We start from the raw sequence: 13,493 nt of genomic DNA, 5'->3' as shown, positions 1-13,493 counted from the left end.
TATTTGTCTTTTTATAGTATATTATATTATGTTATATTATATTATACTGCAGAATCCACGAAGTTGTTTCTCAAAACTGGAATGTTTTCTTCCATCATATGTAAATTTCAGCTAGGTTTCACAAGTGCCACGAGCTGAATCTCACAAATTCAAAGTACTTGAGAAAGAGAATAGAAAGAAATAAAACTTCCTGCATTAAAATTCAGAAGATAATTACTTCCGTAACATAACCCCCTCCCATCCTGTTGAGATGTGTTTAGGTTTAATAGTCTCAGTAAAGAAAATAGGTTTTATCTCCTTCTCGTTTTCATTAATTCCTAATTGGGGTGGGGGGTTGTCTGTTATTATTTCTTAGATTAAAATAAACATAGCCCATTCCATGTTCAAACCCATCTCTCTACATGGGGATGATAAGGACTCCGAATAAATAAACAGTTTCTTCTGTACTGTAGAAATTAAGTTGCTTAGAGCCTTCAAGCTAAGCCACTCTCTCTTTTTTTTCCTCATGACTTAAAAGCACATTTTACTCCGCAAATGAAGTTCACATTTTTTTGACCTGCTTTATATGTATATCTTTAATTAGTGTCTTGTTTAGCTTAAACCAACTGATTATCACATAGTCGTGACCTAATTAACGGGCAGACTGCTTAGCTGAAGTGCTGCACCCCGAGGAATGGGAAAGTTACCTTTAAAACTTCTCTAATCGTTGGCAACAGCCTCTCTTAATCCCACTAAACATACACTCTATCTTGCACGCGTTAAGTTCCTCAGCAAGGGTGAGTTCACTGTCTCCTTTTCAGTAAGGGAGATGTTTTAATCACTTGTAATGTGTGCCGTCCATGCTGCTGTTCCTTAGGGATATCTCCCAGTCAATGAACTGCTTGTACTGTTCCGTGTTCTGCTTGCTATGTACTGTGTGTAATGTTTTGTGTCCAAGGGTTACAAATTTTATAGGGGGACATCATGGGCATACTGTCTCCATACTTGTGCTTCCGTCTGGTTATGAGGGTATATATAACTGTGTGTGTGTGTGTGTGTGTGTGTGTGTGTGTGTGTGTGTGTGTGTGTGTGTCTGTGTGCGTGTGTGTGTGTGTGTACGCTTGTGTGTATGTGCCTAAGCCTCTTGTCTGCAGTGAAAACACAGAGGAGAAAGCTGGGGCCGTCGGGCCACTCTCAGTGAGGGTGTTTGATGGGTATTTGAACAGAGGCGTTAAGTATCTGAGTTATGCCTGGAATGTGCAGCTCGGATTTGTAATGGCTTTTTTGGTCTTTTTGCCTGCTTTGAACACGTAGATTTGATCAGGTCCCCCCCACCCCCACCCCTCAACACACACACACACACACACACACACACACACACACACACAGCCCCAACTCTGTCTAGCCCTCTTCAGCCTTACAACCTCCCCCCTCCCAGCGGTGAGGTATTGTGTAAGAGGTCTGACATGGGGTGAACTATGGCATTAAGTAGCTCACATCCGGGTCAGTGGCCCCTCATTGAGAGGACAGAGGGCCTCTCGTGAAGACTGCAGGTGAGCAGGCACACAGAAGCGAGGCACCCTGGAGCAAGGAGCCTACTGCAGGCCAAGGATGAGGCCCTGATGCAGGAGGCTCCCTACCCCCCTTGATGGACCTTTGGTGCTGGTGGATCAAGACATGCAATGCATTTCATTGAAATGATGAAAATAAGACAGGATAGAGTATTGTTGTGTCATTGGAGCCAATGGGAATTGATACACTAGCAAGTCTGTGTGCAAGTCCAAGCATGATTTGGTTATTTCTGCTGTGGATGTTCATTGGGATGTGCATTGTGACACTCGTTGGTAGTAAAGCTCCAAAGAGCTGAAAGGTCTTACCTGAAGATGGAGAGGATGGGTGGGGGCTGTCATCTTGCACGCTGCCGGTCTGGGAGTGTCCTCCTCCAGCTCCACTCTCTTCAGTCACATTGGAGGAACCCGGGGTGGTTGACCTGCTGATGGACTGGGACTCGGGGTCGCTCGCCGAGCCGCGTCGCTCATCTAGGCCTGTGGTGCTGTGCTGGAGGACTTCCTCTGCGCTGCGGCGGTCCTTGTGCACTCTGGAGTGGACCACCATCTGATGGTAGGTCCTGAAGACCCGGCCGCAGTCAGGGCACTCGGAGGGCTTGTCCTTCAGGCCACCCAGGCCAAAATCAAGGCCTTGACCCAAGCCCAGACCGCCATGGTGAGACATGAACTCCCTGTGTCCATCAAAACCTCCTCCCTCTTCCTTCAGGGGCATCATGCTTCCTGCCCCACTGGTCTTGAGCGCATGCATTACCTCAGCATGCTGCTTCTGCTTGAGGCTCTCAGCAGAGCTTATAAGAGGGTACTCATGCTTCTCTTTGTTGAAGCTGATTATGCTAGCCGCGTTGGCCATGTCCTCATCCTGTACATGGTGCCCATGGTGTTGATCCTTGGGCATGAAGGAGCGATCCATGGCCATGCCTCGAGCCATGATCTGCCAGGCTTGATAACTGTTGAGTGGATCCATCTCGGCAACCTTGGCTGCGGCCTGCAGGCGTTCCATGCAGCTGGACTTGAGGGGTGGCACCAGGTTGAGGCAGCCGAGGAGTGAGCGCTTCTCATTCTCCCCCAGGGCGTGGCTCATGCCGGCCACGGGGCCCAACAGCTTCCCCAGCATTTCCTTCTCCTTCATGGCGATGCCCGCCTTGGCCAGCATCTGGTGCTGTTCAGCTAGACCCTGCTTGTCTGGGGAGAGGAAGCCACCCTGCAAGCAGGAGATGTAGCGCGAGTAGAGGTTGGCGTGGGCCTCCTGTGCCAGGCTGCTCATGGTGTTGACCGAGGGCATGTCCTGGTCAGGCGCTCCTACTGGTGGCTTGTTCTTGATGGCTAGCTTGTTGAGGTGGACCTTCATGTGGTTCTTGAGGAACCAGGGCTCTTTGAAGCGGCGGCCGCAGATCTGGCAGCAGTGCTCGAACGAGTCCTTGTGCTTGCGCATGTGACCCTTCAGGAACCAGGCCTGGCTGAAGACCTGTCCACACACCTCGCAGCGGAACTCGTTGGCGGGCTTCTCGGCCGCACCTTCTTGGCCCTGGGCTGACTCGGCAGTAATGTGGGCCTTCTCCACATGCGAGATGAGGTCTTCCTCCTGAGAGGCAGCGAACTCGCACAGCGTGCACTTGTAGGGCTTGTGCAGGATGCGGATGTGACGGTCGAGCTCCTCACGCTTTTTGAACTTTCCCTTGCAGAAGGTGCAGCGGAAGCCTGTTGGTGGATTGAGGCTCTGGTCCTCTTGTTGGTTGGTGCCGGCAGGCTTTGGGGAGGAAGCAAGTTGAGTGGAGCCATCGGGTGTGCCGCCCAGACTGGTGGGGGTGAGGAGGCCACAGGCAGAGCCTGGCTGCTGCTGGTTGTGGGTCTGCTGGGGCTGGTGTGGGAGAGTCTGGGACGGCTGAAGGTGGCTGCTCCTCATCTGCTTGTCCCTCAGGATGGCCCGCTCCTCCAGCTCATGGAGCAGACGGTTCTCCTCGCGAACACGTCCACGGCCCTTGCCCAGGTTCCCTAGCTTGTGGGTGCGCAAGTGGATCTTCAAATTACCTTTCTGGGCGGCCCGGTGGTCACAGTAGGGACACTTGAAGGGCTTCTCCCCAGTATGGGTGCGCATGTGCAGGGACAGGATGCTATTGAAGCGGAAGCGTTTTCCACAAAGAGGGCATGGGTACTTGCGGTTCTTCCGGGCATCGTCTTCAATGTCATTCATCTTGGACATGATGCCCAGGTTCTGACCATTGAGGAACTGCTGCAGGTCAACACGCCCATTCAGGGCACCCAGGGCACCTGTCTCCATGTCTCGGTTCAGTTGATTGGCGAGCAGAGCCATCTGACTGCTGATTGGCTGGTTGGCCAGGGCGGCGTGGGTCTTTTCATCCAGTGGGGTTGCGGCTTTCTCATCTGGGATCTGGTGACGGCTCGGCAGGTCGGGAAAGGCATGGCCCAGCTGAGCGGTTAGCTGGTGGAGCTTCTGGCTGATGGGGTAGCGGCCATTGAGCACGGCACTGCTGAGATGGGTGTCAGCATCCGAGATCGCTGAGGACACACCAAGGCACAAACTAGAATCCTCCATCCTAAAAGACAAGAATGAGACACAAAAACGGTACTTTTTAGTATGAATGTTCATCCTTTTCGTGTCAGAAACACAAGGGGCTAACACTCTCAAGCTTTTATGGGAAAACAAATCCAAAAGGGTTGCAATCGGAGCCACAAGTGATATATATATTTTGCTAATTTTACTAAATTTACCATGAACAAATGCCTTTAAATGATCAGACTCCACTTAATTCATTTGCTTTCAAAGAGTAAAAAACTGTGATTGCAAAATAATAAAAAAGTTGAATTTATTAAATAGCTATCCATATGTGATGAGAACAAACAGCTAGAGAGAGAATGACAGAGTACCAGCGATGAGTGTGAAGGAGAAAAAAAAGAGGTAGTTTATCTTCGTTTGATTTATGAAGTACTACATGTACTCTCACACTTGGGGGGGGAGTTGTAACTCTCAGAACTTTCTCTCGAACTGTAACATAATTTCGGATGCAATAATTACCCAGTAAACATGGCAGGCGCAACATAATTAAGCTACTTGGGCCCATCCTATCAGAATTCCTCCAATTACACGCCTTAATGAAACGGAGCAATGCCATTGTCATGAAGCCGGCGCAATACTACAATTATGATATTAACAATAGCACTTAAAACCAAGGGGTTACTCCAGTAAACACAAGCTCTTATCTCTCCACTGCGACACTTGTCTTGGCGTAATTTTCCATTAAGAGCTGCATTACGTTTGATGCGAATCACTTTGCTCTCGCCTCCTTTTTTTTTTCTCTCTCCTCTCTCTCGTATGGCTTCCGACGAGAGAAAACAACAGTTGGTGTTATTGAAAGGGTTCCCAATGTATCAGAGGCTTTCCAGTCATTTAAAATGACTACAGAATGGCCCAGTGCACCATCAAGCTGAAATGAATACACAAGCAGACCCTGTTGTCATCTGGCACCGAGCTTGTTATTTAAGATGCCGTACGCTGCCTTAAGGAGGGATAATTGTGTGCTGTGTCCCCTCACGACCAACAGGGTCAAGCTTCAGAAACAATAAAGTGAGTTTTGCTTTGGTCAACAAAATATCGTATAATATCTCATTAAGCTGATTAGTATGCTGCCTAGTAACAGTGGCAGTGCGCTATAACACATGATTATAATCGGAAAAAATCCTTTCAGACACAAGCCACTAAGCACTAGCATTAGGTAAAGTTGTTTGAAGGGAAGAGTGACCAGGACTCAATGGTTAGTCTACTCCTTTCTGGGGAAAAAACTCTGTGTGTGTGTGTGTGTATATATATATATATATATACATATATATATATATATATATATATATTATATATGGACACAAGTTACATTACAGAAGATGACTGAACACCAGCACATAATTGTCCACTAAATTAGCCTCTGGCCCTGAAAAAACAAGTAGGAGTGATTTCTATCAAAAACAGAGATCATGATAATAAGAGAAATGACAGAACATCTGGTGTGTAAATCAATTAAACGATTTTAAATTGACCAAATAAAGCCAGATCACCCCACACCACAGACTCTGCACTAAGCAAATGGCATATTCACATTCAGACCCCAACACACACACATGAGCACACACGCATCAAATCACCATACAGACACACCAACGGAGACTTTCAGAGAAAGAGAGAAAGAGAAAGAGAGAAAAAGAGAAAGAGAGAGAGCGAGAGACGGAGTGGTAGGCAGTGGGAGCGGAGCACATATTTGCTGACACGCTCTCTTTAAGGACTTTAATAAGGCCTTGCCTGTTCTTTAGCTATTTGCTCTTCCTACGCCGTGCTGCATGTGGACCCTTATCTCTCCGACATGAATAAAAACACTGTGGCCACTTCCAGTGCTTGCCGCACACATTGTGGGTAGCTATTGAATGTTGTCGCTTTTTTTTGTCCTCAAACTGCAGCTCACACAATTAAAAAAAAAAAGAAAAAAAATCAAGCCTGCTGGGATTGAACAGTGCCCTGATGGCACACTCACTATGTGGTGATGCCTTATAGTCAGGTACATGTGAGTATGTGAGCTTTTAAATCTGGGGGGAAGACGTCCAGATCAACAACAAAGCCCTGAACGTGCTTTCAGAAAGGGAGCCAAAGTGATTTTGTTTAGGGTGCACTTTACATGGAAAGGGTTACAATGTACATCTGAAAGCAATTCACTGGGAGTTTCAGTCATTTCAGGAATGAGGTCTACTGGGTATCAATTGAGAAACAAGGCCTATTTGTTTGTTTATTTCTGTGACAAAGAAAAACAAGAAGTTTGGTTGGTTTGGTGGCACCCAGAATGCTTTGCAGCCCCTGCGTGTATCTGAGTGAGGCTTTTTGAAAGTGCCTGGCGTGTGTGCTGCTTCTCTCTCGCAGAGGAAATCTATGATTTAAGCAAGGACTGATGAGCTGTTGCTCATTTGGAGAGAGATAGCAGCTTGCCCTTTTTCTTCAATTTGATTTCCTGCTTTATCTTTACCATATAACAAAGGCAGATAGACAAAGGAACAATGTGAAATGAACTGACGAATCCAGTTTGTTTTTGAACGTAGCCTCGCTGACGAGTGTATGCAAATGAAGTGCATTAATATGCTTCCCTTGCTCCCAAGTCATTTCATTTTTTTCTGATTAAAAAGGACATTTCATATGGTTAAAGATGAGACACACACACCCTCAGACGCAGACTAACTGTGAAACAGACACATACACACGCACACACACACACACACATACAAATACCCACCATAATTCAATACCCTTTGCATGGTCTAAGTAAAATGCACAATGACAGTGGTAATATTCTCCACGCACCATCACTATGGAAGCAATAATTATCTTTTAAAAAACATATTTTACTCGGTTTAATCAGGAAAACCCTGTGCCAAGTCTTATCTTTAAAGAAACAAAGAAAGTATAATCTAAATACTTTTTGCACTTAAAATGCAGCCCTGCTGTCATGGTTGGAGCAGCATCAGATAACGACCCAAAACTAATATGAAAAAGAAAGAAATCAATGTGTGTTCTCACCAGCGAACTTCAGACATGTTTGAGTTTTCACTAATTAGAATGAATTAGCCACATTTGCAATGACAGAATATCTTAAAATGGCTCAATGTAGGTTTTCTGTGAGACCAGTAAAAATTCAAGAAATGAAGATCCGATACTTGTGTGTGTAATATTTCTGTGTGTGTTCATTGCTTCACTGTCCTGTCTGGACTGTTCTATGTAGAAAATAACAGAGATGCCATGGTCATGTTTGCCTGAAATGCCCTCTGTGCTCTAACGTATTGTTTCAGTTATGACCTTCTCATCCTGGAGATTACCTTTTTAAGCTGTGAATGTCATTAGTGTATCGCAAGTCAAAGTACCCGACTATTCCTGCTGAGCTACGCACCACTGAGCTCTCGGAGAACACTGATGAGAAGCATCACATGTTTAAAACCACTTACCCTGAGAGCTAGCTTAGCAACAGCTCACAACACGAACCTGTTATCCACTGGCATGGCTTGAGTTGCACCTCCTAGGGCTATCACTGGCAAAGCATGGTCTTCACTCAGGCCTACTAGCACATGTGCTATCCCAGGTAGAACTGGACCTTCCCCCTACAGGGCGACCTCGGCGAGGAGTAGGTGTCTCACAGAGGCCCAGCGCTACCTGTCAGACATAGTGTAACAGCAGCATGTTCAAATTAATGCTTCAGCTGTGATCGAGCGTTTTTAAAAGCCACCGAGACTTCCTCTAGCGCATTCTCACAGACAAGTGGTACTCTACTTTACAGTTTGTGGTTAATATTCACTCTTTCAAGCAACGTAGCAAGCAACCTGATTTCCTGACTTTTTTTTTCTTCTTTTTTTTTTCTCTATACTTTTTTTTTTTTGCAAATTGCTTTGCAACCCTCAGCTCAATTAGAACGTATCAGCATCACAAGTGAAGTGTATATTTCCGTTCTGCTGTTTATCTGCACTTATTTAACATGTCTCACAGATGTCTGAGAGTGACACTCCCATGACTATATAAGTCAAACTAAGCATAAAAAAGAACCAAAGTCACTTAAATCTAATGACGGAAAAAAGTCTCATTCTCATGTATTGCACACACAAGGACAAATTCTCGAATGCTGTAAAAGACGCCTTCCTAAATTCAGGTGAGTCTGTGTTCCTTCTCAAGTGTCCCGGCCTCCTGATGTATATGGCTACAAATCAAAGGGCTGAGAGCAACCATGCTTCCATAAAACACAATTGCAAACACCACACAGCCTTGAACTGACCCAGAGAGAGGAAGAAAAACCGAAAAAGAAAAACAAGTATGGCCTGCCTCACATAAAGCATGGCGAATACTCCCGACAAGTTGCTTTTGTTTGGGTGGTCAAAGGGTTGTTGTATTATTTGGAAACTGTGCAACTGCTGTTGTTGTTTCTTTGGTTGCTGCTGTTGCAAGATACATTCTGGTACATTTTATCTGGGTTCATTTTGGACAAAAATGGGTTTGGGATTGAATCACTGAAAACCTTGCCTTCATTTCTAAACACCCATGCAATCAGTTGGCAAGTATAAGAAGCCATTCCTGACAACACATCTGTCTGCATTGATACAGAGGGAAGTAATGGACTGGAGGCCCATTAGTTACATGTACCTTTGTTATTTTAGGTATTTATCGACCAGAATCCATTGACTAATTACTATGCAATACCTCATTAATTTACCATAAGCGAGGTCATTGTCATTAATAAATCAATCATTATTTACTAACTGGGCAAAATTCAATCATACTGCCAACCAAACCATTAATGACTCTGATGTAGGAACAAAGCTATGAAGGGTGGGAATGTTTGCCATATGTTACATATTTAATGGCTGGAAATATTTATGCATGCAATACATTTATGGAGAAAAAAAAACACATGGTCAGAGATTACAGATAGCAAATCATAAGCAGACCCCGCTTTTGAAATCCTTTGGAGCATATCGGCTGTCCCAGGCTGATCTCTCCTTACTCTTGTTTAGTCTAATGCAGGTGGTCTTCAGAATGATTCTAATTAATCCAATAAAACACAGGTTGTTTTTCTTCCCTGCGATGCTCTTTGACTGAGCTGGATTATTAGAGGCTGTAATGAGGCGAAAAGAGAAGGTTCCCAGCACACGAAATAAACCAAATCAAACGAAACAAATGCTCGCAAACATCAAGCCCACTCGCAGGCGGAAGACATGCTAAAGATGGTAGCAAGCGACGTATATTTCTGAACATACAGTAGTACTGTAACCACGTAGGAGCTATTATGAAGTCACAGGTAGTTGTAAAACTGTTGTATGTAAAATAGCAGTGCTAAATTTAACGGAGCGGTTTTCTTGGTTTTCTGTGTCTCACGTTCCTCACTCATGGACACAGACAGACACACACACACACACACACACACACACACCAAACACAACACATGCACACACAGACAATATGTCATTGATGCAGTCTTAAGAGGACTTTTCAACAGGTAGGTCAGCTTTCAGCTCATCTCCACAGATCAGTATGAAGTCCAAAAAAAGAAAAGAAAAGAAAGAGGGAGAAAGGAAAACGAAAAATGCAGCTCTTTTCATCCCTCTGTTTGACAGGCTTGTTGCGATGCCAGTGAGGGGAAGATGAATGGGAGGAAGAGTGCATTCCCACAGTTCACTGTACTAGTTGCTCACATCATAATCATCATCATCATCATCATCATCATCATCAGAGCTCAGGCAAAGGTTCAAAGCTTTCCTTTATATTAACCACTGACTGCAGTATTCTCACAATGGACTGATGTGTGTGTGTGTGTGTGTATGTGTGTATGTGTGTCTGTATGTGTGTGTGTGTGTGTTTGTGTGTGCGTCTGTATGTGTGTGTGTCTGTATGTGTGTATCTTCCTTTTTCATGCCTACGCGTTATACAATGGTCGCCACCTCCGGGCGGATGATTTTACGCTGTGTGTTGAGTGGAAGATTAATAGGGCTGAACATTTGTTAAACTGACTGCTGCTTAGAGGAGTGATGAGGTGCCGGGGCTCTGAAAGGGGTGCCCGAGGAGAGGCTGGACACCAGGGCAGGAGACGAGCGACAGGGACGGTTCAACGTTCACACTCTAACCCTGACCCAACACAGACACTTCATGCTAAACTGAGAAATCTGCTCGGTTTTTAGATCAGTTTAGTTTTGAGTAAATACAGTTAGTTTAGTGAAGTCTAGTGTCTGCTCACACTTTCTGCTTTCACCAAGCTGGAAAGGGCAAACAAATGAAAAGTAGCTCAGTTAGCCTGCTGGTTTCTTTGTATTACAACAGAATCAGTTAAGGCAGGGACCATAACAAGACAATGAAATGCCTTTGACGTCAGTACAGGCACATCTATGTATCCTTGAACTCGTCTTTAATGTGTGATTCTCTCTCTCTGTGTGTGTGTGTGTGTGTGTGTGTGTGTGTGTGTGTGTGTGTGTGTCTGTGTGTGTGTGTGTGTGTGTGTGTGTGTGTGTGTGTGTGCGTGTGTGTGTGTGTGTGTGTCTGTGTGTGTGTGTGTGTGTGTGTGTGTGTGTGTGTGTGTGTGTGTGTGTGTGTGTGTGTGTGCGCTGACTGCTTCACCTTTCTGTGTCAGTGTAAAAGGGCATGGTCTAATTAGAGCGGGAGGACAGGCCCCAGTCAGTTCCCTGATCACGCACGTCTCAGCCGCAGCGGAGAGAGGCCCGTGAACAATGGGCACAGTGTGACAGTCCGCAGCCCGCCACTTGCCCGGCCCTTACATCACTCCCCCGCTCCTCCAACTCAGGGACACAGAGCGTGCTGAAGAGCTGAGGCCAGCCAGTGGTGTGGCTGCCTCCCAGCCTCCCAGCCTCCCAGCCTCCTAGCCTCCCAGCCTCCAAACCGGGGGTGGTGAATAAAGATATACTACATCACCACCGAGGGTCACACTGGCCTAGCAACACATGAGAACACATCCCCCTTATGAGGGCACTCTCGAGTGGTCTGCACTCAGCACAACAAACAAAAGGACTGCTGAAAGTTGCTATGGCTTCTCTATGGCTTTTACCCGTGCAGGCCGGTTACGAAACGCCACAGGACAATCTGTTCCCTTCCAGGTTGTAACAAACAAAGATTGCCTTTTTTTTTTTTTTCTTTGCAAACTTCAAATGTCAATATAACCCCCAAATAAGCGAATATCAGAAATAATTGCTGTTTTCTTCTCCTCATGCTGGTTCTGTTCTTATGAGTTTTGCATAATGGCTCCAACAAGGGGTGTTGTTTTGACAGGTGGTGAAATCAAGTCGGGAGGAGAGGAAGACAAGGTTCAATTTAGTTCGTGAATCTTTTAATTGTTGCATCGTTAATTAAAGCAGAAAAGGATGGGAGAGAGAGAGAGCGAGAAAAAGAGAGAGGGAGAGAGAGAGACAGAGAGAGAGACTTTAAACGCTCACAACTATTCATCATCCTGTGTTATGCATATATAGGCAAGCACATTGTGCTTCCGAGCAACTCAACGTATGCACAGCTTAAAGGGGGAAGGGAGAGAAGAGATAAAATCTGGTGTTACTTCAACATACTTACCGGCTCTTCACAACTGGAGTCTGTAGTTTTTTTTGGAGTTTGCACAAAACAAATGTATGGCTAATTAGAGATACTCATTACGGAAAGCAAGTCAAGTAATTATTTTACATCATGCTGCTGTTAATTGAATGATTCTTCAATGTCTTTTGAAAATCTCTCCTTTCTTGTCTGGTGTTTGTCTCCGCAGAGAGAGGATGAGAAAGAGACCATAAACAGGTAGAGGAGCCATATGCTCTTGAATGAAGAAGCACTTCTGTCGTGGCAAATGGGCTTTTTAAATATTGAACTGCTGCATGTCTATTTAATACGGGTGATGTTAAATCTCCTTTACTCCGTCACTTTGATAAACTCCCGAGCTAATCTGAGAGAAACTTTCCACTCGGAGAGGAGCTCTCTGTCAAAGCGCTTATGCAACTATTCTCTCTCTCTCTCTCTCTCTCTCTCTCTCTTTCACTCTCTCTCTCTCTCTGTCCATAGTGCGTGCTTTTTAAAAGAGAAGCCCTTGCACATCCTGTTTAAGAAAGCCACTAATCTTATCAAAACCATCAGGAAGTCAGACTTGACTGGAAATGCTCGTGATTCTTTGCATACGTTACAATTTTTTTTTTTTTCCTTCGTCTTCTTCTTTACCACTATTGTTTGCAGCTGTGAGTGGAGTGATATTGCGGCTAAAATCATGACTGTCTTTCTCACATTCAGAGCAGGCCTGGAAGTGTGAGAGAGAAGGCATACGGAGTTGTGGCGTGGGCGGAGGCCTCTCTCTTTTATTAAGGGTAAAGAGTGCTTTATTATGGACTAATTGTAAGCAAAGGAAGTGTGCTGGGAAGGCGCGCTCTCGGGAGAGAGGGCGGAGGGCCGCAGGGAGATCAGGGCACATGTTTATTTATCGGCCTTTAACGGAAACGGTGGGGCCATTTCTCCCAGGATCAGAGAGACACAGAGAAAGAGAGCGAGAGAGAGAGAGAGAGAGAGAGAGAGAGAGAGAGAGAGAGAGAGAGAAAGAGAGCGAGAGAGAGAGAGAACAGTGCTACAACGCAGGCCAAGCCCAAAGTGTTTGCCTAGATGCCAGGACTTTACTGTAACATGCCATGTGATTAGAGGTCTAAGGCAGTTGGTCAAGCCTCAAAGGCGCTCTTTAAAATAGGCTTGTTTTTGAACCACACAACAAACAGCTACACGCCCTCATGTGCTATTTACTGGAATGAAATAAATGATCAGGTGCTTTACAGCAAAGTCTTTTTTTGTGTGTGTGATTGATACTATCAGCCTGCCAATGCATGAGAAAAACCGATGTCAAGTAAAGGACTTTTGCTGCCTAATTAAAAAAGAACAAAATCTCTTTGATACTCTACAAGAGTATCATGAAAAGCAGACATCTTGATTTTGGGCCCTGCGTGGATTCCAGTGAAGGGCCAGCTAGTGGCCAGAGTGAAGCGGGCAGGTGACAGGAGTGCTCTTTCAGGTGCGGCCCCTGCTTTTAGAAGGGCAACGGTGACAGGGGGAGAGATGGAGCACTTTTGGCCGGAGCTCTAGATTCCTGCTATCTCTCCACACTAAGCCACACAGTTCCTCTGCCTGGCTGGCTCTCAGCATTTTTATCATTCCTTCCTGCCCTCTCTGACCTTGAACATGATAATGCATTCAGCGGCACTCGCTACAATTGCCATCAACAGGGCAGGGAGGAGCGGAAGAGAGAAGGGGAGAGAGAGAGAGAGAGAGGAAGAGGGAGGGAGAGGGAGGGAGGGAGGGAGGGAGGAAAGAAAGATAAGTTCATAAAAAGCAAGGATGCTTTAATGAAAAATGACCCCTCTGCAAGGTATTCAGGAGGGGTCTCCCAGGAGAGGGTGAGC

General features: G+C 45.6%; 1 protein-coding gene across 5 annotated transcripts in view; it reads right to left on the bottom strand.

Moving 5' to 3' along the window:
- The window catches only part of znf536 (zinc finger protein 536), a 167,018-nt gene that overhangs the window by 74,829 nt on the left and 78,696 nt on the right, over positions 1-13,493 (bottom strand). For all 5 annotated transcript variants that reach the window (XM_012814938.3, XM_031569617.2, XM_031569619.2 and 2 more), the window contains one exon: positions 1,857-4,102. In XM_012814938.3, the coding sequence (XP_012670392.2) occupies positions 1,857-4,101 (2,245 nt within the window). In that variant the 5' untranslated portion in view covers position 4,102. The remainder of the gene's footprint in view (positions 1-1,856; positions 4,103-13,493) is intronic.

Source organism: Clupea harengus, chromosome 6, assembly GCF_900700415.2.
Source record: "Clupea harengus chromosome 6, Ch_v2.0.2, whole genome shotgun sequence".
NCBI lineage: Eukaryota > Metazoa > Chordata > Actinopteri > Clupeiformes > Clupeidae > Clupea > Clupea harengus.
The sequence above is the reverse complement of the archived record's forward strand: the minus strand, read 5'-3'. Positions and strand labels throughout refer to the sequence as shown.